The sequence below is a fragment of the Pseudophryne corroboree genome, chromosome 7 (genome assembly GCF_028390025.1).
Source record: "Pseudophryne corroboree isolate aPseCor3 chromosome 7, aPseCor3.hap2, whole genome shotgun sequence".
In the NCBI taxonomy this organism is placed as follows: Eukaryota; Metazoa; Chordata; class Amphibia; order Anura; family Myobatrachidae; genus Pseudophryne; species Pseudophryne corroboree.
In genome coordinates, this window is record NC_086450.1 from 240,201,797 (window position 1) to 240,228,824 (window position 27,028).

General features: G+C 46.7%; 1 protein-coding gene across 4 annotated transcripts in view; it reads right to left on the minus strand.

The window, feature by feature from the left end:
• Positions 1-27,028, minus strand: part of SEMA5B (semaphorin 5B) — a 750,739-nt gene that overhangs the window by 21,320 nt on the left and 702,391 nt on the right. For all 4 annotated transcript variants that reach the window (XM_063934055.1, XM_063934058.1, XM_063934057.1 and 1 more), the window contains 4 exons: positions 10,488-10,658; positions 1,666-1,815; positions 1,462-1,506; positions 810-1,015 (listed from right to left, as the gene is read on the minus strand). In XM_063934055.1, the coding sequence (XP_063790125.1) occupies positions 810-1,015; positions 1,462-1,506; positions 1,666-1,815; positions 10,488-10,658 (572 nt within the window). The remainder of the gene's footprint in view (positions 1-809; positions 1,016-1,461; positions 1,507-1,665; positions 1,816-10,487; positions 10,659-27,028) is intronic.

Below are 27,028 nucleotides of genomic sequence, written 5' to 3' on the forward strand. Positions count from 1 at the left end.
CTACGGCAGGTAAGCGAAAACCAAACATTAATTCTTGTCAACTACCCTGAGACACTAACTAGAGCCTGCATCACGAAAGTTTCAGGATATTTTCCACCTTTTCCCTGGGAGCTCTGGTTGGTATAATGCAGTCCATATATGAGGACAGTGCATGTGTGCATAGATGTAGACATACTATATAATTAGCTGGAACTGAAGAAGAGACTTTCATTCTTCTGATGCAACTTGGTATTATGTGTCAGTATCTCCAGCAAGTACGGAATATAATTACCTCCTCACTATGTATGTTTCCCACAATAATGCAGAAATATCAATGAAAGCTACTGCAGGGCTCTTGTATCACTATAGTTCAATTGTCAACAGACTAAAACTGTGGACTCAATATGCTGCTGGATTCTGTGGTAAATAGTGTTTTCCACTTTTAAGGATACATTTTAGAATTAGTGACAGCTATGGCCACCAACGTTCCAAATTGGTGAATAATTTAATATGCCGCATCAACCTGCTTGTGAAGGACCTTCTGTCTACAGCAGAATGTAACATTCAGGTACGCAGACAGTAAAGGGTGACATTGTCAGTTTAAGCAGTGCAGGGACACAATGTGCACAAGATTTCTAATTATCTGAATTAAACAAGTTACTAATATGATATTATTAATGTCCACAGCCGCACACTGCCTATGATGCTGTGATACAATAAGCCCTTCTCCAACACATGCATGGTTCCAACACCTCGCGTATTTGACGCAACACCCCAACATGCATTCCCCTCAACCATCACACATGTTCCTATTCATCTGAGCTTCCTACCTTAAACTCCATAGGAGTGTACTTCTCATTCTTGGGTGTAGAGTTGCCTTTGTAATGAAGATGATTAGGGGTGGCCGGGTGTATAACAGTGGACTCCTGGGACTGCCTCTGACAGCGTTGACAATAAACATAGATAACAAATGTCAGGAGGCTGGAGCCAAAGAAACAGGAGACCCCCGTGGCGATCAGATGAATAAGGCTGAAACCTGTGAGAGCAACAGAGAGAAGACAATTGTCAAGATCTGATTTGTGGTAATGCATCTGGGTTTGTAGGCTAAGGCCAGGTAGGCACACACTGAGTGATACAGTATATTGGTTGATATATCATTGCGATGCACATCAGAATGATATGTCGGCTATATTGCACAGTGTGTACGCTCAACAGTGTCGTCCCATCTGATGTGCTGCATGTTAGGTGGGATGACCCTGCTGATAACGCCATGCAGCTGAATGAGTGCTGTACTGCTACATAACGCGGTCAGACACCAGATTGTGCAGTGTCCATCTCATAGCACGGAAAACACATCATTCTGATGCGTGCCTGGGGTAAGTTAGTACTAAGTAGTCTATTATGTAGTCATTTATTTCAGATAGGTCTTAGGCCATAAATAAATTAGATAACCAGACTGCTGGAAAAGTGACTGTCTTTTACCTCCACACTCCTTGTTTTCGTCAATACTTGAAGCTGGCAGAATAACTGAAAGAGAAAAAGGTGAAATAAGTGATGTTTATATCCTGCTCTGTACACTCCCTACGTCCAGCTTCATCACCCCAGGGCAGACACATACTGTAATCAGCATTGTCATTGAATGGTTCATATTAGTAGAAATGTAGCAAAAGGGTTTTTACAGTGTACCTGGAATTTCATTGTAAATACAGTCTCTGAACTGAGTGCTGTTTCCAAGACACTGTGTGGGTCCAGGATTGTGTATGTCACAATAACGGTTACGATATTGTGTTCCATCTTCATGACACATACTCCATTCTGACCAATCTGCCCAGCCACCTATAAAAGAAAAGGTTATTTGGCTTCAGATAAAAAAAAAAAAAAATTAACCCAAGCGTTTGTGTTCATGTGATAGGGTATATACTGTAGATTGTAAGCTCCACTGGGGCAGGAATTGTTGTGAATGACAAATACTCTCTTTAAGGCATTGTATAAAATTAGAATGCTAAGTAACTGCTAAAAAAAAATCAATAATAATAAAAAGAACCTAACAGCAACTGTTCCCTAATATACATAGACACACATCATCTACACCTTCATAGCTACACACACTTACACCCTTCTATCCATAGACACACATCATTTACACCCTCATAGCTACACCCACTTACACCCTCCAATACATAGACACGCATCATCTACACCTTCATATCTACACACACTTATACCCTCCTATCCATAGACACACATCATATACACCCTCATATCTACACACACTTACACCCTCCTATCCATAGACACACATCATCTACACCCTCATAGCTACACACACTTACATCCTCCTATCAATAGACACACATCATCTACACCATCATAGTTACACACACTTACACCCTGCTATACATAGACACACATCATCTACACCTTCATAGCTACACACACTTATTCCTTCCTATCCATAAACACACAACATCTACACTCTCATAGCAACACACACTTATACCCTCCTATCCATAGACACAAATAATATACACCCTCATAGCTACATACACTTACACCCTCCTATCCATAGACACGCATCATCTACACCCTCATAGCTACACACACTTACACCTTCCTATACATAGACACACATCATCTACACCTTCATAGCTACACACACCTTCACCCTCCTATCCATAGACACACGTCATCTACACCCTCATAGCTACACACACTTACACCCTCCTATCCATAGACACGCATCACATACACCCTCATAGCTATACACACTTACACCCTCCTGTACATAGACACACATAGAATCATCATCTACACCCTCATATCTTCAGACAAGTTACATACACCCTCATATCTAGGGTCACACATCATCTACACTCTCATACTGTATCTACAGACAAGTTACATACACCTCATATCTAGGGTCACACATCATCTACACCCTCATACTGAATCTACAGACAAGTTACATACACCCTCATATCTAGGGTCACACATCATCTACACCCTCCTACTGGATCTACAGACAAGTTACATACACCTCATATCTAGGGACACACATCATCTGCACCCTCATACTGAATCTACAGACAAGTTTCATACACCTCATATCTAGGGACACACATCATCTAAATCCTCATATTGAAAGACACAGGTTACACCCTGAGGAAAGGTCTCTGTGCACATTGGTGATGCCGCTGTGAAATATATTTCTTCTTTATAATAACTGAAGAGTGACACCTGTATGTCTTGGATTTAGATAAGGAGATTTATGGTAAGAACTTACCTTTGCTAAATCTCTTTCTGCGAAGTACACTGGATTCCACAGGGAATAACATTGGGGTGTAGAGTTAGATCTTGATCCGAGGCATCAACAGGCTAAAGCTTTGACTGTTCCCAGGATGCCTTGCACCGCCTCCTCTATAACCCCACCTCCTGGCACTGGAGCTCAGGTTTGTTAACCAGTCCAATGCAGTAGCAGGTAAAAGAGATGATAACAGTTAGAAGCCACAGTGAACCACATTCTCATGACAGGAGAAGGTACCAGCAGCTAATGCCATGCAAACAAAGCTAAGTGCGTCAGGGTGGGCGCCTTGTGGAATCCAGTGTACCTCGCAGAAAGAGATTTAACAAAGGTAAGTTCTTACCATAAATCTCTTTTTCTGCAGCGGGGTACACTGGTATTCCACAGGGAATACCATTGGGGATGTCCTAAAGCAGTTCCTCATGGGAGGGGACGCACTATAGCGGGCACAAGAACCCGGCGTCCAAAGGAAGCATCCTGGTAGGCGGAAGAATCAAAGGCATAGAACCTAATGAACGTGTTCACTGAGGACCATGTAGCCGCCTTGAACAATTGTTCTTGGGATGCACCACGGCGGACCGCCCAAGAAGGATCAACAGACCGAGTAGAATGGGCCTTGATAGTAGCAGGAGCTGGAAGTCCAGCCTGTACATAAACTTGTGCCATCACCATTCTAATCCATCTGGCCAAGGTCTGCTTATTTGCAGGCCAGCCACGTTTATGAAAACCAAAAAGAACAAAGAATCAGAGAGAGAGAATCAGATCTCCTAAGGGAGGCGGTTCTCTTCACATAGATACGGAGAGCCCGTACCACATCCAAAGACCGCTCTTTGGAGGACAAATCAGGAGAGATAAAGACCGGAACCACAATCTCTTGGTTAAGGTGGAAAGATGACATCACCGTAGGTAGATAACCAGGGCGCGTTCTTAGAACCGCACGGTCATGGTGAAAAATCAGAAAGGGAGACCGACAAGATAAGGCACCCAAGTCTGAAACCCTTCTAGCAGAGGCAATAGCCAGCAAAAACCAGACCTTAAGTGTAAGCCATTTAAGGTCCACAGACTCAAGAGGTTCAAGTGGAGACACTTGTAGGGCATCCAGAACAACCGACAAATCCCAAGGAGCCACTGGAGGAACATAGGGAGGTTGAATCCGTAAAATACCCTGAGTGAAGGTATGAACGTCAGGCAGAGTCGCAATTTTTCTCTGAAACCACACCGACAAAGCTGAAATATGAACCTTGAGGGAGGCCAGACGAAGGCCTGAGTCAAGGCCCTGTTGCAGAAACGCCAAAAGTTTGGCAGTACTGAACTTGTATGCATCCAAATTCTTAGCCGCACACCAGGTGAAGTAAGAATTCCAAACTCTATAATAAATTCGAACCGAAGCCTGTTTACGGGCTTCCAACATTGTTTGAATGACCGCCTCAGAAAAACCTTTGACCCTCAGAACTGAAGCTTCAAGAGCCACGCCGTCAAAGCCAGTCGGGCCAAATCCTGGTAGACACAGGGGCCCTGAACGAGGAGGTCTGGGTGTTGCGTAAGCAGAAGAGGACGCTCTATCGAGAGACCCTGTAGGTCTGAGAACCAATACCGAGGAGATGTAGTCAGTCCAAAGGGCAAGGCTTGGAACTGAGAATGTAGGTTGCCAATAGCAAACCGCAGATACTGCTGATGCGATACGGCAATAGGTATGTGTAGGTAAGCATCCTGTATGTCCAGGGATACCATATAGTCCTTGGGCTCCAAGGCCAGAACAATAGAGCAAAGAGTTTCCATATGGAATTTGGATACCTTCACAAATTTGTTCAAAGACTTGAGGTTGAGAATGGGCCGGGAGGATCCATTCGGTTCCGGAACTAGGAACAGCATTGAATAGTACCCCCTGCCTCTCTGAGCCAGAGGCACTATCACTCCTGTGTCCAGGAGGGATTGTACCACCAAATGTAGAGTTTTTGCTTTTAACGGATCCAAAGGGATAACTGTCGACCAAAACTGGTGAGAGGGACGTATCTTGAAAGAGATGGCGTATCCGTGAGTGACAACTTCGCTCACCCAGGCATCTGAAGTGGTCTGTAACCATACCTGGGCAACCCGCAGAAGCCGGCCTCCCACCCTAGGGTCCCCCAGGGGGAGGCCCGTCATGCAGCAGGCTAGTCTGGTTTGGAAGCAGGCTGACGGGCAGCCCAGGAACGTTTTACGTAATATATGAAAGACACTGTCTGGCATTATCAGAAAAATCCAGAGGTAGCTCCGCTTCAACTTCTTGAACCCAGGCTTCAATAGCTTCTGCAGCCCAAAAAGCTGCTATAGTAGGTTTATGTACAGCACCCGCAAGAGTGTAAATAGACTTCAAGCAACCCTCCACACAATTATCCGTCGGTCTTTCAGAGAGGTGACGGTAGTGACAGGCAGAGTAGAAGACACCACAAGAAGTGCGACATGTGAGTCCACTGGAGGCGATATTTCCCAATTTTTACTTAACTCTGCAGCGAGGGGATACCGAGCTAGCATCTATATAGACAGGGAGAATTTCTTTCCTGGAGACTCTCAGGATTCCTGATGTATGCCAACTAAATGTTCATAACGTGGTAAAACTAATTTAGTAACCTTCTGACGTTTGAACTTATCAGGTTTCTTAGACGTATCTGGAGGGTCAATCTGAAGAATCAGTGTGATAGCCTCCACTAGGTCAGGTACATAAACCTGTGTTATATAATCCTCATCAGAAGCAACTGCATCAGTGTCTGATGGATCAGTATATTCCCCATCTTTATCGGATGAAGTATCCGAACAAGGAGTGGATTGTGAGGAAGAAATTGCCCGCTGAGATGACCCTTTGGTCCTAGGAGGGTGAGGGTTATGTGTTTGTTTAACCAAGGATTGATTTAATTGCTGCAACAGAGTTGACAGAGTATCCTCCCCTGGTGGATTAACTACAGGGACAATATGCGGCTGTAATGGCACAGGAGGTCCCACAGGGGGTGTAAGTCTTGTTACCAGCATAGTCAGCATTTTAGAAAAAGCAGCCCATGGTGGGCTTTGGTGTGCCACCGGTGCTGCAGGCTGACTAGGGGGTGCAGAACACCCAGTACCTGGACCCTCAGCTGAAATATTTTCCTCAGGTAAAACCGTGGAATCAGCACTGCATGAGGCAGGAGGGTCCACGGAATTCCCGCCCTGTGTAGCAGAAATTATGAGGAAACGTAGCCTTAGGGTATAGTAGTACAATTAAGCCGGACAAACACAATACCGGACAAACCCCCCCTGTGTAAGTTGACTGCAAACGCAGAACACAAACAGAGGATTTAAGCGGTATAGGGTGACTGAAAATACACAGAGAAAAATACCAAATAGTATATCCTGTGAAACACTATATATATATATATATATATATATATATATATATATATATATATGACCCGGACGCACTTAGCCCCCCTCAGGGTACAGAATATAGGGATAGCAATATGTGTGAGATACACTGAATGGAAAACACACAGCAGCTATTGGCACACACACAGTCACATGTACAATGCAGAAATTATTACAAACAACAATAAAACTGCACTGATAATACTACATAGAGCTATGTATGTATACAGATATAACAATGCACAATAAACACTGGATGTATATCATAGAATACTTGTACTAAATATTCATACAGTTATGCGCTTTTTCTTAACTAACACTGTCTAAACGACATGTAGAATACCTCAGTGTCCTGTAAAAGCACAGCGCTGATGGGGCAGGCGGCTTTACAGAGGAGACTGTGCCCAACAGTCCCAGAATCAGCGCAGCTTTGTGTAATGGCGCCCAAACGCTGACAGGGTGTGAGGGAGGGAGAGAGAGAGATTCAGCTCCAGAGCGGGAACATCTGCTGTAGATGGCGCCTGGGGCTGGGGGAGGGGCTACAGGTCAGCGCCTTATCCCCTCTGCTGGACTTCCCCACCAGGTACTATGGAGCCTATGTGAAACGGATTTTAGTAAATCTGACCTGTGCTCCTTGCCCTGTTGGCTATAGTGGGGTCCCTGCATGGCCAGTGTCCACGCCAGCGGCGCGATCCGTCTCCGGAGACCACATCCGGATCATGATTTCGGCGGGTCCCGTCTGGGGGACCCTCTTACCTCCTTCCTAGATGTGCGGCCACGCAATCCAGGAGAGCAGCGGCGGTATGTGTGCTTGATGAAACCGGAGCGCCTTCACTGTAAGTACCCGGCAACCAGGGCACGGTAGTATACAGCGCCGCTAGGGGAGGTGAGGGAGCCGCAGCACGATATGTCAGCATGACATATAGCAACTAGTGCCTGTGCTGCAGCCCTTGAAGTCTTCTTTCTTCTCAGAAAAGCTCTTTTTAGGGCTGCTTAGAGCAGCCCATCCTGTTAGCTGCCTGCACTGCAGGCACCAACTTACAAACTGAGCTCCAGTGCCTGGAGGCGGGGATATAGAGGAGGCGGTGCAAGGCATCCTGGGAACAGTCAAAGCTTTAGCCTGTTGGTGCCTCGGATCAAGATCCAACTCTACACCCTGATGTTATTCCCTGTGGAATACTAGTGTACCCCGCTGCAGAAATAATGCATCCTAGGAATGACCTTTTCTGATGTCCCAGTATAAGGACACAATGACACTTGTAGTTCCAACTAAAAAAGGATTCAGTGCCCCTGGACAGGACTGAAATCTAGAGGGACATCTACAACTCACAAAACGTATAATAACCCACTGTTGCACCCCAGAGACACGTCATGAGTTCCATAACATCCTGAACTTCATCAATATAAAGACTGCAGACAATGAGAACAAGCTTTGTTGTTATTAGAACTCTTTTCTGCATAACGCCTTCTTCATTCATTGTACTTTGTGGGTGCCTGTGGCATGGACATGTTTTTTTTCCTGCTGGCATTTAAAAAAATGATTAGATCACATGGATACTTATCACAGACCTAACAGAAGTTACTTCTTTATTGTCAGAGACCAAGCCCTTTATACAGATTATAGGCTCAATGTAAAAGGCCCTTCGCTGCTCACGTTCCATGTTCTCAATGTACAAATCTCCTAGGTTGTAATCTCATTTTTACCTATACGTGAACTGCAGCTCAATGCAGCTCAGATGAAATGTGACAGGAAACTGCTGGGTTGTAAGGCACTAATCAAAGACCACTGTGTGCACTTTACATTCACATTGTACTCGCATGTGTGCTCCTCTGCAAGGCTGTTCAAAGTGCTCCCCAAGCCTAGGATTTACTTACACAACTTCATTCAGCATCCAGAAATCATATGAATTATTTATCATGAAGCTGGCTGACATCCACAGTGATCGCTCCCTGTTTGCCCACAAACAATTATAATAGAGATCCTGATCCATTTACAGACTCGCTGAACATCTACAAAGTAAGTTCGCCCGGTTAAAAGATGCTCCTTTTTACTCTAACCTGGCCAGGCTCCATCTTAAATACCTTCCTTGCTGTGTTTATAGAGTCTGTGTATGGAAATCAGGAGACAGGCAATTAGCACAGAGGCTAACATGAACCATCCGACTTGGAGCTACATTTACCAAGCAGCTGTTTTCGTGTCATTTAGAAACTGCCGGAAACAGCCGTCAATTGATGCCAGTTTCTCAAGTCCCGCCCGTACACACTAGCCGATATATTGGGCGTTCTATTAAACGGCCGATATAGCGCGGGTCCGTCGGCCAGTGTGTAAGGGAGATATGTCTGTGAACTCCATCCTTCACAGACATATCGCGTTGAGCCTGCAGCACAGCCGACGGCCAATATATCTACTGATATATTGGCGCACCGCTGTGTAAGTATGGGCGACCAGCTGACCGCCCGTACACATGCTGCAGCAGCCGGCGGTGATTGACAGCTGAACTGGGCGGGTGTGTGTACACGCCCGCCCAGTTCATGACGTCAGTCCCCGACGGATTGGGCAGTGTGTATGCACAGCACACTACCCGATCCGTCCATATATATATCTGCAGATCAACTGATCGGCAGATATATCTATCAGTGTGTACCCACCATCAGTCTAAATGATAGCATTTACTAAGCAACGGTTTTGGTGTCATTTAGAAACCGCCAAAAACAGCCGTCAATTGATACCAGTTTTTAAGTCTAAATGATGGCATTTACCAAGCAACGGTATTTGTGTCATATAAAAACCGTCGGAAACAAACGTCAGTTGATGCCAGTTTTTAAGTCTAATTGACAGCATTTACTAAGCAGCGGTTTTGATTTAAAGAAACAAACATCCCAGAAACAAACATGCCATGGTCTCCTGCTGAAGTTTTGGAGGACAAACTGGGCACTGACAAGTCCTTAGTTGCATTAAGTGGTATAAAGCCAGCAAGTGTCACTGCTGATAAGGGTGGCCAATCCCGGGAGCGGCAGGATCCCAGGATTTGGGGTCAAAATCGACGGGATTTCAATCCTGGGATTGGAGCTTCCAATCCCGGGATTTCGGGACTGTGCTGCGCATGCGCTGTTTCATATCTCTTCCAGGCACCGCTGAGCACTCGGGTTGTGTGCAATGGCCATGATTATGACAGTTCCTGTCACCCGGTTTTGTGAAGGGGGGAGGGCTGGGGCCATGAAAGATATTGTATTCCTGTGGGGGACTGGAGCAGGGCCCATGAAAGGTTTTTCTCTTTTTACTGTGGGCCTGTGCTGGGCCATGAATGTTATTTATTTTATACCTGGGGTGTTGGGGCCCTGGATGGGCCCTAACACCTCAGGAATAAAATAACATTCATGGTCCAGCACAGGACCATAGGAAAAAGATAAGAGGGTATTTTTATTTTTTTCTGCGGACCTGTGCTGCTGGGACATAAATGTTCACTTATTCCTGTGGATACTGTTGTTTCAAACCATAATTTGGGCTACTCAGCCATTTTCATTTTAGAAAAAGTAAAAAATACATATTGACCTACTCAATCCCGGGGATCTCAGGATTGAGCATTTTTCAATGCCGAATCCCGGGATTGAAAAAACGGGCCGGGATTGGCCTCCCTACTGCTGATATTGTTGTGTATTAATTGGTTTTAATGTGATTGAACAATTTCAACAGAAAGCTGAATAATGGGGCTTTAAACTATTAGTTGTAATGATTTACATTGTGAACTGAGAATGTAACTATAGGGACCTTCTGGATAAATTGATATATAATAAGACATGTTGTATAATGATGACAGCAGAGCCACCGTACCTTCACAGGTGTATGTGTTACAGAGCGCCTCTTCGGTGTGTAGCCCAATACAGATGTCGCCTCCATTAGATGGTGCAGGGTTGGTGCAGGTACGTGTGCGCTGATAATGTCCTCCCCCACAGGTGGCTGAGCACTGCGACCATGATGACCAACAGGACCAAGATCCCTTCACTAAAGCATAAAAACAGAAACATGGCTCAGGACACAGCCTAGTAATGAGAACAGCAGCATTCTCGGAATACATTTTACTTAAGATAAGATAAGAATAATTTATTGTCACTTCAACATGAAACATGTATAATGAAATTACATACAATTCTCTCATGTCATATAAAAAAATACACCATAAATAAAATTAGCAAAGCTGAGAATTCAAGCTAACAATCACAGAGGGGAAGAAGCTATTCCGCAACCTGCTAGTTCGACATCCCAAACACCTATAACGTCTCCCTGACGGCAAGAGGGAAAAAATAAGATTTTAAACCTACCGGTAAATCTTTTTCTCGTAGTCCGTAGAGGATGCTGGGGACTCCGTAAGGACCATGGGGATAGACGGGCTCCGCAGGAGACATGGGCACTTTAAGAAAGACTTTAGGTCTGGGTGTGCACTGGCTCCTGCCTCTATCTCCCTCCTTTAGACCTCAGTTAGAGAAACTGTGCCCAGAGGAGACGGATAGTACGAGGAAAGGATTTTTGTTAATCCAAGGGCAAGATACAGTACATACCAGCCACACCAATCACACCGTATAACTTGTGTATCTATTAAACAGTTAACAGTATGAAAAAAACACGTAGCATCAGTCCAACCTGATGAAACTATAACATAACCCTTATGTAAGCAAAACTATATACAAGTCTCGCAGAAGTAGTCCGCACTTGGGACGGGCGCCCAGCATCCTCTACGGACTACGAGAAAAAGATTTACCGGTAGGTTTAAAATCTTATTTTCTCTAACGCCCTAGAGGATGCTGGGGACTCCGTAAGGACCATGGGGATTATACCAAAGCTCCCAAACGGGCGGATGACTCTGCAGCACCGAATGAGCAAACCTTAGGTTCTCCTCAGCCAGGGTATCAAACTTATAGAACTTTGCAAAGGTGTTTGAACCCGACCAAGTAGCAGCTCCGCACAGTTGTAGTGCCGAGACCCCTCGGGCAGCCGCCCAAGACGAGCCCACCTTCCTAGTGGAATGGGCCTTAACCGATTTTGGTTACGGCAATCCAGCCGTAGAATGCGCCTGCTGAATCGTGTTACAGATCCAGCGAGCAATAGTCTGCTTCGAAGCAGGGGCGCCAACCTTGTTGGCTGCATATAGGACAAACAGTGCTTCTGTTTTCCTGACTCTAGCCGTTCTGGCCACATAAATTTTCAAAGCCCTGACTACATCAAGGGACTCGGAATCCTCCAAATCTCGTGTAGCCACAGGCACCACAATAGGTTGGTTCATATGAAAAGATGACACCACCTTAGGCAAGAATTGAGGACGGGTCCGCAATTCCGCCCTATCCATATGGAAAACCAGATAGGGGCTTTTATGATACAAAGCCGCCAATTCCGACACTCGCCTAACCGAAGCCAAGGCTAATAACATGACCACCTTCCAAGTGAGATATTTTAACTCCACCGTTTGAAGTGGTTCAAACCAGTACGACTTAAGGAAACTCAACACCCCGTTAAGGTCCCAAGGCGCCACCGGAGGTATAAAAGGAGGCTGAATATGCAGCACTCCCTTCACAAAAGTCTGTACTTCTGGGAGAGAAGCCAATTCTTTTTGAAAGAAAATGGATAAGGCCAAAATCTGAACTTTAATGGAGCCTAATGTTAGGCCCAAATTCACTCCAGTCTGTAGGAAGTGTAGGAAACGGCCCAGATGGAATTCTTCCGTAGGAGCATTCCTGGCCTTACACCAAGAAACATATTTTCGCCATATCCGGTGATAATGTTTCGCTGTCACGTCTTTCCTAGCCTTTATCAGAGTAGGAATGACCTCATCCGGAATTCCCTTTTCCGCTAGGATCCGGCGTTCAACCGCCATGCCGTCAAACGCAGCCGCGGTAAGTCTTGGAACAGACATGGCCCCTGTTGTAACAGGTCCTGTCTTAGAGGAAGAGGCCACGGATCTTCTGTGAGCATTTCCAGCAGATCCGGATACCAGGAATGACCTCATCCGGAATTCCCTTTTCCGCTAGGATCCGGCGTTCAACCGCCATACCGTCAAACGCAGCCGCGGTAAGTCTTGGAACAGACAGGGCCCCTGTTGTAACAGGTCCTGTCTGAGAGGCAGAGGCCATGGGTCCTCTGAGATCATTTCTTGTAGTTCTGGGTACCAAGTTCTTCTTGGCCAATCCGGAACGATGAGTATAGTTCTTACTCCCCTCTTTCTTACTATCCTCAGTACCTTGGGTATGAGAGGAAGAGAAGGGAACACATAAACCGACTGGTACACCCACGGTGTCACTAGTGCGTCCACAGCTATCGCCTGATGGTCCCTTGACCTGGCGCAATATTTTTTTAGCTTTTTGTTGAGGCGGGACGCCATCATGTCCACCCATGGCAGTTCCCAGCGATTTACAATCTGTATGAAGACTTCTTGATGAAGTCCCCACTCTCCCGGGTGGAGGTCGTGCCTGCTGAGGAAGTCTGCTTCCCAGTTGTCCACTCCCGGAATGAACACTGCTGACAGTGCTAGCACGTGATTCTCCGCCCATCGAAGAATCCTTGTGGCTTCTGCCATTGCCATCCTGCTTTTCGTGCCGCCCTGGCGGTTTACATGGGCGACCGCCATGATGTTGTCTTACTGAATCAGAACTGGGTGGTTTTGAAGCAGGGGCTCTGCTTGACTCAGGGCGTTGTAAATGGCCCTTAGTTCCAGTATATTTATGTGTAGTGAAGTCTCCAGACTTAACCACTGTCCTTGGTAGTTTCTTCCCTGAGTGACTGCCCCCCATCCTCGGAGGCTTGCATCCGTGGTCACCAGGACCCAGTCCTGTATGCCGAACCTGCGGCCCTCGAGAAGATGAGCACTCTGCAGCCACCACAACAGAGACACCCTGGCCCTTGGGGACAGGGTGATCAACCGATGCATCTGAAGATGCGATCCGGACCATTTGTCCAACAGATCCCACTGAAAGATCCTTGCATGGAACCTGCCGAAGGGAATTGCTTCGTAAGAAGCCACCATCTTTCCCAGGACTCGCGTGCAGTGATGCACCGACACCTGTTTTGGTTTCAGGAGGTCCCTGACCAGAGATGACAATTCCTGGGCCTTCTCCACCGGGAGAAACACCTTCTTCTGTTCTGTGTCCAGAATCATGCCCAGGAAAAGCAGACGCGTCGCAGGAATCAGCTGCGACTTTGGGATATTCAGAATCCAGCCGTGCTGTTGCAACACTTCCCGAGAGAGTGCTACGCTGACCAACAACTGCTCTCTGGACCTCGCCTTTATGAGGAGATCGTCCAAGTACGGGATAATTATAACTCCCTACTTTCGAAGGAGTATCATCATCTTCGGCCATTACCTTGGTAAATATTCTCGGTGCCGTGGAGAGACCAAACGGCAACGTCTGGAATTGGTATTGACAGTCTTGTACCACAAACCTGAGGTATTCCTGGTGAGGTGGGTAAATGGGGACATGCAAGTAAGCATCCTTGATGTCCAGCGACACCATAAAATCCCCCTCTTCCAGGCTGGCAATAACCGACCTGAGCGATTCCATTTTGAACTTGAACTTCTTTATATAAGTGTTCAAGGATTTTAAATTCAGGATGGGTCTCACCGAACCGTCCGGTTTCGGTACCACAAACATTGTGGAATAGTAACCCCTGCCCTGTTGAAGGAGGGGGACCTTGATTATCACCTGCTGGAGGTACAGCTTGTGAATTGCCGCCAGTACTACCTCCCTTTCCCTGGGAGCAGCTGGCAAGGCTGATTTGAGGTAACGGCGAGGGGGAGTCGCCTCGAACTCCAGCTTGTATCCCTGAGATACAATTTGTACAGCCCAGAGATCCACTTGTGAGCGAACCCACTGGTTGCTGAAGTTTCGGAGACGCGCCCCCACCGCACCTGGCTCCGCCTGTGGAGCCCCAACGTCATGCGGTGGACTTAGTGGAAGCAGGGGAGGATTTTTGTTCCTGAGAACTGGCTGCCTGGTGCAGCTTCTTTCCTCTACCCTTGCCTCTGGCCAGAAAGGATGCTCCTCTGACCCGCTTGCCTTTCTGAGGCCGAAAGGACTGCATTTGATAATACGGTGCTTTCTTAGGCTGTGAGGGAACCTGAGGTAAAAAAGTCGACTTCCCAGCAGTTGCTGTGGATACGAGGTCCGAGAGACCGTCCCCAAATAATTCCTCCCCCTTATAAGGCAAAACCTCCATGTGTTTTTTAGAATCAGCATCACCTGTCCACTGCCGAGTCCATAATACTCTCCTGGCAGAAATGGACATTGCATTAATGCTAGATGCCAGCAGGCAAATGTCCCTCTGTGCATCCCGCATATATAAGACAACGTCTTTTATATGTTCGATGGTTAGCAAAATAGTATCCCTGTCGAGGGAATCAATGTTGTCTGACAGGGTATCAGTCCATGCTGCTGCAGCACTACACATCCAGGCTGAAGCAATAGCAGGTCTCAGTAGAGTACCAGAGTGTGTATACACAGACTTCAGGATAGCTTCCTGCTTTCTATCCGCAGGATCCTTTAGGGCAGCCGTATCCTGAGACGGCAGTGCCACCCTTTTAGATAAGCGTATTAGCGCCTTGTCCACCCTAGGGGATGTTTCCCAACGTAACCTATCCGTTGGCGGGAAAGGGTACGCCATCAGTAACCTCTTAGAAATCACTAGTTTCTTATCAGGGGAACTCCACGCTTCTTCACACAAATCATTTAATTCATCAGATGGGGGAAAAGTCACTGGCTGCTTTTTCTCCCCAAACATAATACCCCTTTTGGTGGTAACCGGGTTAATATCAGAAATGTGCAATACATCTTTCATTGCAGTAATCATGCATCGGATGGCTTTTGTAGACTGTACATTTGTCTCATCCTCATCTACACTGGAGTCAGACTCCGTGTCGACATCTGTGTCTACCATCAGAGCTAGCGGGCGTTTATGAGCCCCTGACGGCTTCTGAGTCGCCTGGGCAGGCGCGGGCTGAGACCCCGGCTGTCCCAAGGCTGCTGCATCATCGAACCTTTTATGTAAGGAGTTGACACTGTCGGTTAAGACCTTACACGTATCCATCCAATCAGGTGTCGGCCCCGTCGGGGGCGACACCACATGTATCTGCCCCTGCTCCGCCTCCACGTAACCCTCCTCATCAAACATGTCGACACAGCTGTACCGACACACCGCACACACACAGGGAATGCTCAGACTGAGGACAGGACCCCACAAAGTCCTTTGGGGAGACAGAGAGAGAGTATGCCAGCACACACCACAGCGCTATATAACACAGGGATTTACACTGCTAATAAGTGATTTTCCCAATAGCTGCTTGTTTGTATCGATTTGCGCCTTTATGTGCCCCCCCTCTCTTTTTAACCCATCTTGTACCTGGATACTGCAGGGGAGAGCCTGGGGAGCGTGCTTCCAGCGGAGCTGTGAAGGGAAAATGGCGCTGGTGTGCTGAGGAAGAAGGCCCGCCCCCTCAGCGGCGGCCTTCTGTCCCGCGTTTTCTGTAACTTAATGGCGGGGGTTTTTACACATATACAGTTAACTGACTGTATTATGTGTATTTTATGCCAAAAAGGTAATATTATTGCTGCCCAGGGCGCCCCCCCCCCCCAGCGCCCTGCAACCTAAAGTGACCGGAGTGTGTGGTGTGCTGTGGGAGCAATGGCGCACAGCTGCAGTGCTGTGCGCTACCTTAATGAAGACAGGAGTCTTCTGCCGCCGATTTCATCGTTCTTCTTCTGTCTTCTGGCTCTGCAAGGGGGACGGCGGCGCGGCTCCGGGAACGGACGATCGAGGTCAGGCCCTGTGTTCGAACCCTCTGGAGCTAATGGTGTCCAGTAGCCTAAGAAGCACAAGCTAGCTGCAAGCAGGTAGGTTTGCTTCTCTCCCCTCAGTCCCACGTAGCAGTGAGTCTGTTGCCAGCAGATCTCACTGAAAATAAAAAATCTAACAAATACTTTCTTTTCTAGCAAGCTCAGGAGAGCCCACTAGGAGCACCCAGCTCTGGCCGGGCACAGATTCTAACTGAGGTCTGGAGGAGGGGCATAGAGGGAGGAGCCAGTGCACACCAGATAGTACCTAATCTTTCTTTTAGAGTGCCCAGTCTCCTGCGGAGCCCGTCTATTCCCCATGGTCCTTACGGAGTCCCCAGCATCCTCTAGGATGTTAGAGAAAAACACATTACATGGGTGACTCTTATCTCCAATCATCTTATTTGCCTTCCACAGACTCCTTGCAGCGAGTACATCCGCCAACTTTGGCAAAGATTGGCCAATGGTCGTCTCTGCAGATTTAATCACTCTATCCAAGGCAACAAGATCAGAACACTTGGCATTACCACACCACACCGTGATTGCATAGGTCAGCAAGCTCTCAATCACGCAGCGATAAAAATTAACAAGAGTCGATTGCTGCAAACCTGCTGCTCGGAGCTTCCGCAAAAAGAAAAGACGTTGCTGGGCCTTCCCAACCACTGACGTGATATGCAGAGACCATGATAAATCCTCTATGGGGTATATGCAATTGCGGTCGAATTCCCGAAATTGTCGAATTTCGGGTCATTTTCGACCAAAAAAAAAAAATCGCCTATGCAATTCAGTGCTTTCCGACCAAAAAACGGACTTTCAAAATTCGACTTTTTGAAATTCGAATTTTTGCAAATTCGACTTTTTTGCAATGATACAAGTGCTGCAATTCGACCAAAGCATATTCAATTCAAGTTTGGAAATTCGACAGCAGTGCTTTTAGACAGCAAATTCGTCATTTTCAATCCGCCACACTTTGGAGGGTGAAAACAAATAAAAAAAATGTAAACATGTTTTTTTTTGTGTTTTTTTTTTTTGGGAATAGCAGATCTATTTATATTAGAAGGGATTAGGTACTTTTTTTTTTTTTTTGGAGGCACAAATATTATTTATATATTTTTTAAAATATATATATATATTTTTTTTTTTATGCTGGAACGGTAAAATCATAAAAAAAAATGGCGTGGGGTCCCCCTTCCAAAGCATAACCAGCCTCGGGCTCTTCGAGCTGGTCCTGGTTCTAAAAATGCGGGGAAAAAATTGACAGGGGATCCCCCGTATTTTTAAAACCAGCACCGGGCTCTGCGCCTGGTGCTGGTGCCAAAAATACGGGGGACAAAAAGAGTAGGGGTCCCCCGTATTTTTAACACCAGCATCAGGCTCCACTAGCTGGACAGATAATGCCACAGCCGGGGGTCACTTTTATGCCGTGCCCTGCGGCCGTGGCATCAAATATCCAACTAGTCACCCCTGGCCGGGGTACCCTGGGGGAGTGGGGACCCCTTCAATCAAGGGGTCCCCCCCCAGCCACCCAAGGGCCAGGGGTGAAGCCCGAGGCTGTCCCCCCCCATCCAATGGGCTGCGGATGGGGGGGCTGATAGCCTTTTGTGATAATAAAAAGATATTGTTTTTTCCAGTAGTACTACAAGTCCCAGCAAGCCCCCCCCCCGCAAGCTGGTACTTGGAGAACCACAAGTACCAGCATGCGGGAGAAAAACGGGCCCGCTGGTACCTGTAGTACTACTGGGGAAAAAATACCCAAATAAAAACAGGACACACACACCGTCCACAGTAAAACTTTATTTCATACGTCGACACACACATACTTACCTATGTTCACACGCCGACATCGGTCCTCTTCTCCATGTAGAATCCACGGATACCTGAAAAGAAAAGTTCAATATACTCACCTCAGCCATGGTCCAGAGATAAATCCACGTACTTGGCAAAAAAAGAAAACGCAAATACCCGACCACCGGACTGAAAGGGGTCCCATGCTGACACATGGGACACCTTTCCACGAATGAGACCTGTCAGTGACAGCTGTCACAGAAAGGTCTCTAAGCCAATCAGGAAGGGCAACTTCGTTGCGCTCACCTGATTGGCTGTGCGCTGTCTGAACTCAGACAGGGCATCGCACAGCCCCGTCCATTATATTCAATGGTGGGAACTTAGCGGCTAGCGGTGAGGTCACCCGCCGGTCAGCGGCTGACCGGCGGGTGACCCCACCGCTACCCGCAAAGTTCCCACCATTGAAAGTAATGGAGCGGCTTTGCGATGCGCTGTCACAGTACAGACAGCGCACAGCCAATCAGGTGAGCGCCACGGAAGTAGCGCTTCCTGATTGGCTGAAGGGACTTCAGTGACAGGAGTCACGTGATGTCCCGGCATTCGGGAGAAAGGGGTCTGATGTGAAAGCATTGGACCCCTTTCAGTCCGGTATGGAGCGGGTATTTGCGTTTTTTTTTTTTAACAAGTACGTGGATTTATCTCTCTGGACGTGGATTTATCTCTGGACGCTGGAAGGTGAGTATAATTTTTTCACAGGTACCCTCGGATCGTCGGAGACCGTGGCAGTCGGCGTGTCAACATAGGTAAGTATGTGTGTGTCGGTAGTGTGTAATAAAGTTTTACTATCAAGGTGTCTGTGTCCTGTTTTTATTTGGGTATTTTTTTCCCAGTAGTACTACAGGTACCAGCGGGCCCGTGTTTCTCCCGCATGCTGGTACTTGTGGTTCTCCAAGTACCAGCTTGCGGGGGAGGCTTGCTGGGACTTGTAGTACTACTGGAAAAAACAATATCTTTTTATTATCACAAAAGGCTATCAGCCCCCCCATCCGCAGCCCATTGGATGGGGGGGGACAGCCTCGGGCTTCACCCCTGGCCCTTGGGTGGCTGGGGGGGGGGGGGGACCCCTTGATTGAAGGGGTCCCCACTCCCCCAGGGTACCCCGGCCAGGGGTGACTAGTTGGATAGTTGATGCCACGGCCGCAGGGCACGGCATAAAAGTGACCCCCGGCTGTGGCATTATCTGTCCAGCTAGTGGAGCCCGATGCTGGTGTTAAAAATACGGGGGACCCCTACTCTTTTTGTCCCCCGTATTTTTGGCACCAGCACCAGGCGCAGAGCCCGGTGCTGGTTTTAAAAACACGGGGGATCCCTGGCCAATTTTTCCCCGGATTTTTAGAACCAGGACCAGCTCGATGAGCCCGAGGCTGGTTATGCTTTGGAGGGGGGACCCCACGCCATTTTTTTTCCGGGTTTTTCCCGTTTTTTCCCGTTTTTTAAAATCGCGGCAAAATCCGCCAAATCGGCCGATTTTCGCCCGCGATTCTGGCGAATCCGTTTTTCATTGAATATGGTGAATTCCGGCAGGCACCTGCCGGAATTCACCTGGCGAATTGAGTCGGAAAAAAAAATGGCGAAAAATTGCCGCGATTCGCCGTGAATTGCATATACCCCCATAAATTTAATCCCCAAAAATTTCACATCAGTTACCCTTATCCACCTCCTCACTATTCAATATCAGCGGCCAAATACTGGTTTTCTTAGATTTCCTGAAGTCTATCACAACCTCCTTGGTTGCCATTTAACAACAGGTTATTTTTTACCCCCCACTCAGCGAGTCTTCTCACTTCCTCTCTATAATTATCCTCATCTCCTCTAGTTATCAAACCCACTAAAGTGGTATCATCCACAAACTTTATCACAGAGATCGTTTCCGAGTTGGACTCACAGTCGGAGGTACACAAGGAGTATAAAAAAGGGCTTAAAACAGAACCCTGAGGAACTCCTACATTTAATACTAATTCTGAAGATAAGTCAGAGCCCAGTCTGACTGTCTGTGGACGATCCGACAGGAAATCCAAAAGCCACTTACATATGGCCATGTCATATCCAATCTCTAAAAGCTTGTTTATTAACACCGCTGGTACTACCGTGTTGAAGGCGGAACTATAATCCACAAATAACAGTCTAACATAGGAGTCTCTATTTTCAAGATGACAAAGTACCATATGAAGGACCATGAGAGCTGCATCTTCAGTTGATCTGTTCAACCAATAGGCAAACTGATTGGGGTCATATCCCAGTGGTATAACACTTTTTAGATGATTCAAAACATTTCATAATCAATGAAGTGAGAGCAATCGGCCAATAAACGTTCAGACCAGTGACCACCGCAGTCTTCGGAATTGGAACAATTATTGAAGTTTTAAAACAATACATTGGCTCAATGAAAAATTAAAAATCTTTGTAAAAATTCCTGCCAGTTGCCCAGCACACGCCTGTAAGACTCTGCCCGGATTACAATCCGGGCTAGGAGCCTACCTGGCGTTCGTTCTGATAAAACAGTTCCTGTCCTCAGCTTCTGTACTTACAGTGTGAGCCCTTCAAGTGATATATCACCAATACATCCAAGAGATATTATTATTATTATTGCATTTTTGTATAATACCACCATATCACTTAGTGCTTTCCAAAGATTACTGAATCGCTGGTGAATATACTGTGTGATAAACCCTGGTGTAATGCGGGCAAGTAGAGGGAGCTGTGTTTTTTAAATTCTCCTCAGATTAATAGCCAACTGGTGGAGTACTGATAAAATGGCGGCACTGTGCAACTGTGTTTTATTGAGGTAAGAATGCACTTTGAGACCATCGTTATCCACAACCACCCTAGTCTCTCTGTCATGAAAAATAGTTGAACAAAAAACATTTAAAAGTTGTGTAGAAAAAAATCTACATAATGAACAAATGCTGTTAATTAAATGCATCTTTCACATTAAGCTTATTATGTTTAATATTAAACAGTAGAGATACAGTAAATAATGCATCAAAAGAGGAGATAGAACATACATATGTGTGTGTATATATATATATATATATATATATATATATATATATTTATAGTTTTCCCAAATATACTGCAAGGTTCTACAGACGCTGAGTACTCTGGGACTAATTTGTGTTCATGTGATTTCTTTGACATAGCAACTGCTGATATTACCACGTAAAGCCACCATCCAGGAATGGAAAGAGGCACTCACTGGAGCCATCGCAAACTCATTCACAATAGCGGACACATTTATAGCCTATGCGCAAAAACGAGAAACATCGGGACCAGGGGTTGGCTATGGCTTTGCAGACTGGACACAGTAGTAGTGATGCAGGCACCATGTTTCTGTACATATGCGCCCACAGCTGACGGCAGATACACCTTCAGTTGGTCAGATGGTCACTTTCTGTCAATCACTGTCCCATGAAATCTTCAGTGTGAGTGGGTTCGCAGTGGCAAATGGGCACATGCGCAATCTGCCAATAATCACTCACTTGCGTGGACATCGGCCATAGCATACAAGCATGAATTAGGCCCTCTAGGCAATAAAATGCAACTGAGTATATGATTGCCACCTTTTTCCTTGTAAAAAGGAGAACACAGATATAAAGTGGAATGTGGCTCCAGTGAAAATGCCGGCGTTCAGGAGACTGGCACCGGAAATTACTGTGGCTAAAGGTCTTGCCAATAGCTATCTTATTAGCCCCGATAAGCCAGCACTAGACGCGGCTTATTTTTTTTTTTTTTTCAAGGAAATTTTAATGAGCATAGTAGAAAAAAGTAACACCAATCACACTCAATATCTCCATAAACAGAATATCATATATGATAATGTAAACAACAAGAGATCGGACATAAGGCCTTAAAGACAACAATAAAAATCAGGAAAGGTGTAACGTACCAAAATATTGAAACAGATTGTAACTATTTTTCCTATATGGGGGAGAGCAATCAAATTGATAATCAGAAAGGCCATAATAAAGAAAGGGAAACTGTAGATGAAACCATTACAGAGTACAGTAAAGAGAATAGAAGAAAAAATAGGGAAGAAGGAAGAAAAGAGGGAGGAAAAGGGAGAGAGGGAAGTAGAAATGGAGAGCTATCAGTAACACGAGGTGAAATTAAATGGTTGCCAGAGGGGGATCGGCCTAACAGTAAGTGGTCCAAGGTGAACAAACACGGACAAATTGAATAGGAGTATCATGAATAATTGAGATTTGTTCCAGTCTGTAGGAGGACCAAATAGCGTTAAGAGTGGTGGGTAGGGGGGAGGAGTAATTGACTTCCAGTTTGCGGCAATTTGGCACTTAGCTGTATTGAGTATATGGGTGATCAATTTATGTGTGGGACATGGGAGGTGGGCGATAGGTATAGCTAATAGTGAATAGAAAGGTGAAGGGGGCATATCAAAATCAGTAATATTTTTAATTAACTTATGTACTTCTTTCCAATAGTGACTTATACAAGGGCATGTCCCCCAAATGTGTAAGAAAGTCCCTCTTTGGCCACATTGACGCCAGTAAAGTTCTCACACGGTGGGAAAAAATAAGAATTTACTTACCGATAATTCTATTTCTCGGAGTCCGTAGTGGATGCTGGGGTTCCTGAAAGGACCATGGGGAATAGCGGCTCCGCAGGAGACAGGGCACAAAAAGTAAAGCTTTTCCAGATCAGGTGGTGTGCACTGGCTCCTCCCCCTATGACCCTCCTCCAGACTCCAGTTAGGTACTGTGCCCGGACGAGCGTACACAATAAGGGAGGATTTTGAATCCCGGGTAAGACTCATACCAGCCACACCAATCACACCGTACAACTTGTGATCTAAACCCAGTTAACAGTATGATAACAGAGGAGCCTCTGAAAGATGGCTCCCTAAACAATAACCCGAATTAGTTAACAATAACTATGTACAAGTATTGCAGATAATCCGCACTTGGGATGGGCGCCCAGCATCCACTACGGACTCCGAGAAATAGAATTATCGGTAAGTAAATTCTTATTTTCTCTATCGTCCTAGTGGATGCTGGGGTTCCTGAAAGGACCATGGGGATTATACCAAAGCTCCCAAACGGGCGGGAGAGTGCGGATGACTCTGCAGCACCGAATGAGAGAACTCCAGGTCCTCTTTTGCCAGGGTATCAAATTTGTAGAATTTTACAAACGTGTTCTCCCCTGACCACGTAGCTGCTCGGCAGAGTTGTAATGCCGAGACCCCTCGGGCAGCCGCCCAAGATGAGCCCACCTTCCTTGTGGAATGGGCCTTAACAGATTTAGGCTGTGGCAGGCCTGCCACAGAATGTGCTAGTTGAATTGTGTTACAAATCCAACGAGCAATCGACTGCTTAGAAGCAGGCGCACCCAACTTGTTGGGTGCATACAGTATAAACAGCGAGTCAGATTTTCTGACTCCAGCCGTCCTTGAAATGTATATTTTTAAAGCTCTGACAACGTCCAACAACTTGGAGTCCTCCAAGTCGCTTGTAGCCGCAGGCACTACAATAGGCTGGTTCAGGTGAAACGCTGATACCACCTTAGGGAGAAAATGCGGACGCGTCCGCAGCTCTGCCCTATCCGAATGGAAAATTAAATAAGGGCTTTTATAAGATAAAGCCGCCAGTTCAGATACTCTCCTGGCGGAAGCCAGGGCCAGTAACATAGTCACTTTCCATGTGAGATATTTCAAATCCACATTTTTTAGTGGTTCAAACCAATGGGATTTGAGGAAATCTAAAACTACATTTAGATCCCACGGTGCCACCGGAGGCACCACAGGAGGCTGTATATGCAGTACTCCTTTGACAAAAGTCTGGACCTCAGGGACTGAGGCCAATTCTTTTTGGAAGAATATTGACAGGGCCGAAATTTGAACCTTAATAGATCCCAATTTGAGACCCATAGACAATCCTGATTGCAGGAAATGTAGGAAACGACCCAGTTGAAATTCCTCCGTCGGAGCACTCCGATCCTCGCACCACGCAACATATTTCCGCCAAATGCGGTGATAATGCTTCGCGGTGACTTCCTTTCTTGCCTTAATCAAGGTAGGAATGACTTCTTCTGGAATGCCTTTTCCTTTTAGGATCTGGCGTTCAACCGCCATGCCGTCAAACGCAGCCGCGGTAAGTCTTGAAAGAGGCAGGGACCCTGTTGAAGCAGGTCCCTTCTCAGAGGTAGAGGCCACGGATCGTCCGTGACCATCTCTTGAAGTTCCGGGTACCAAGACCTTCTTGGCCAATCCGGAGCCACTAGTATCGTTCTTACTCCGCTTTGCCGTATGATTCTCAATACCTTTGGTATGAGAGGCAGAGGAGGAAACACATACACCGACTGGTACACCCAAGGTGTTACCAGCGCGTCCACAGCTATTGCCTGCGGATCTCTTGACCTGGCGCAATACCTGTCCAGTTTTTTGTTGAGGCGAGACGCCATCATGTCCACCATTGGTCTTTCCCAACGGTTTATTAGCATGTGGAAAACTTCTGGATGAAGTCCCCACTCTCCCGGGTGAAGATCGTGTCTGCTGAGGAAGTCTGCTTCCCAGTTGTCCACGCCCGGGATGAACACTGCTGACAGTGCTATCACGTGATTCTCCGCCCAGCGAAGGATCCTGGCAGCTTCTGCCATTGCACTCCTGCTTCTTGTGCCGCCCTGTCTGTTTACATGGGCGACTGCCGTGATGTTGTCCGACTGGATCAACACCGGTCTTCCTTGAAGCAGAGGTTCCGCCTGGCTTAGAGCATTGTAGATTGCTCTTAGTTCCAGAATGTTTATGTGAAGAGACTTTTCCAGGCTCGACCACACTCCCTGGAAGTTTCTTCCTTGTGTGACTGCTCCCCAGCCTCTCAGGCTGGCGTCCGTGGTCACCAGGATCCAATCCTGTATGCCGAATCTGCGGCCCTCCAATAGATGAGCCCTCTGCAACCACCACAGAAGAGATACCCTTGTCCTTGGAGACAGGGTTATCCGCAGGTGCATCTGAAGATGCGACCCTGACCATTTGTCCAACAGATCCCTTTGGAAAATTCTTGCATGGAATCTGCCGAATGGAATTGCTTCGTAAGAAGCCACCATTTTTCCCAGGACTCTTGTGCATTGATGTACAGACACCTTTCCTGGTTTTAGGAGGTTCCTGACCAGGTCGGATAACTCCTTGGCTTTTTCCTCGGGAAGAAAAACCTTTTTCTGAACCGTGTCCAGAATCATCCCTAGGAACAGCAGACGAGTTGTCGGCATTAATTGGGATTTTGGAATATTCAGAATCCATCCGTGCTGCTTTAGCACCTCTTGAGATAGTGCTAATCCCATCTCTAGCTGTTCTCTGGACCTTGCCCTTATTAGGAGATCGTCCAAGTATGGGATAATTAATACGCCTTTTCTTCGAAGAAGAATCATCATCTCGGCCATTACCTTTGTAAAGACCCGAGGTGCCGTGGACAAACCAAACGGCAGCGTCTGAAACTGATAGTGACAGTTTTGTACAACGAACCTGAGGTACCCCTGGTGTGAGGGGTAAATTGGAACGTGGAGATACGCATCCTTGATGTCCAAGGATACCATAAAGTCCCCTTCTTCCAGGTTCGCTATCACTGCTCTGAGTGACTCCATCTTGAACTTGAACTTCTTTATGTACAGGTTCAAGGACTTCAGATTTAGAATAGGCCTTACCGAGCCATCCGGCTTCGGTACCACAAATAGAGTGGAATAATACCCCTTCCCTTGTTGTAGAAGAGGTACCTTGACTATCACCTGCTGAGAGTACAGCTTGTGAATGGCTTCCAAAACCGTCTCCCTTTCGGAGGGGGACGTTGGTAAAGCAGACTTCAGGAAACGGCGAGGTGGATCTGTCTCTAATTCCAACCTGTACCCCTGAGATATTATCTGCAGGATCCAGGGATCTACCTGCGAGTGAGCCCACTGCGCGCTGTAATTTTTGAGACGACCGCCCACCGTCCCCGAGTCCGCTTGAGAAGCCCCAGCGTCATGCTGAGGCTTTTGTAGAAGCCGGGGAGGGCTTCTGTTCCTGGGAAGGAGCTGCCTGTTGCTGTCTCTTCCCTCGACCTCTGCCTCGTGGCAGATATGAATAGCCCTTTGCTCTCTTATTTTTAAAGGAACGAAAGGGCTGCGGTTGAAAAGTCGGTGCCTTTTTCTGTTGGGGAGTGACTTGAGGTAGAAAGGTGGATTTCCCGGCTGTAGCCGTGGCCACCAAATCTGATAGACCGACTCCAAATAACTCCTCCCCTTTATACGGCAAAACTTCCATATGCCGTTTTGAATCCGCATCGCCTGTCCACTGTCGCGTCCATAAAGCTCTTCTGGCCGAAATGGACATAGCACTTACCCGTGATGCCAGTGTGCAGATATCCCTCTGTGCATCACGCATATAAAGAAATGCATCCTTTATTTGTTCTAACGACAGTAAAATATTGTCCCTGTCCAGGGTATCAATATTTTCAATCAGGGACTCTGACCAAACTACCCCAGCACTGCACATCCAGGCAGTCGCTATAGCTGGTCGTAGTATAACACCTGCATGTGTGTATATACTTTTTTGGATATTTTCCATCCTCCTATCTGATGGATCTTTAAGTGCGGCCGTCTCAGGAGAGGGTAACGCCACTTGTTTAGATAAGCGTGTTAGCGCCTTGTCCACCCTAGGAGGTGTTTCCCAGCGCTCCCTAACCTCTGGCGGGAAAGGGTATAATGCCAATAATTTCTTTGAAATTATCAGCT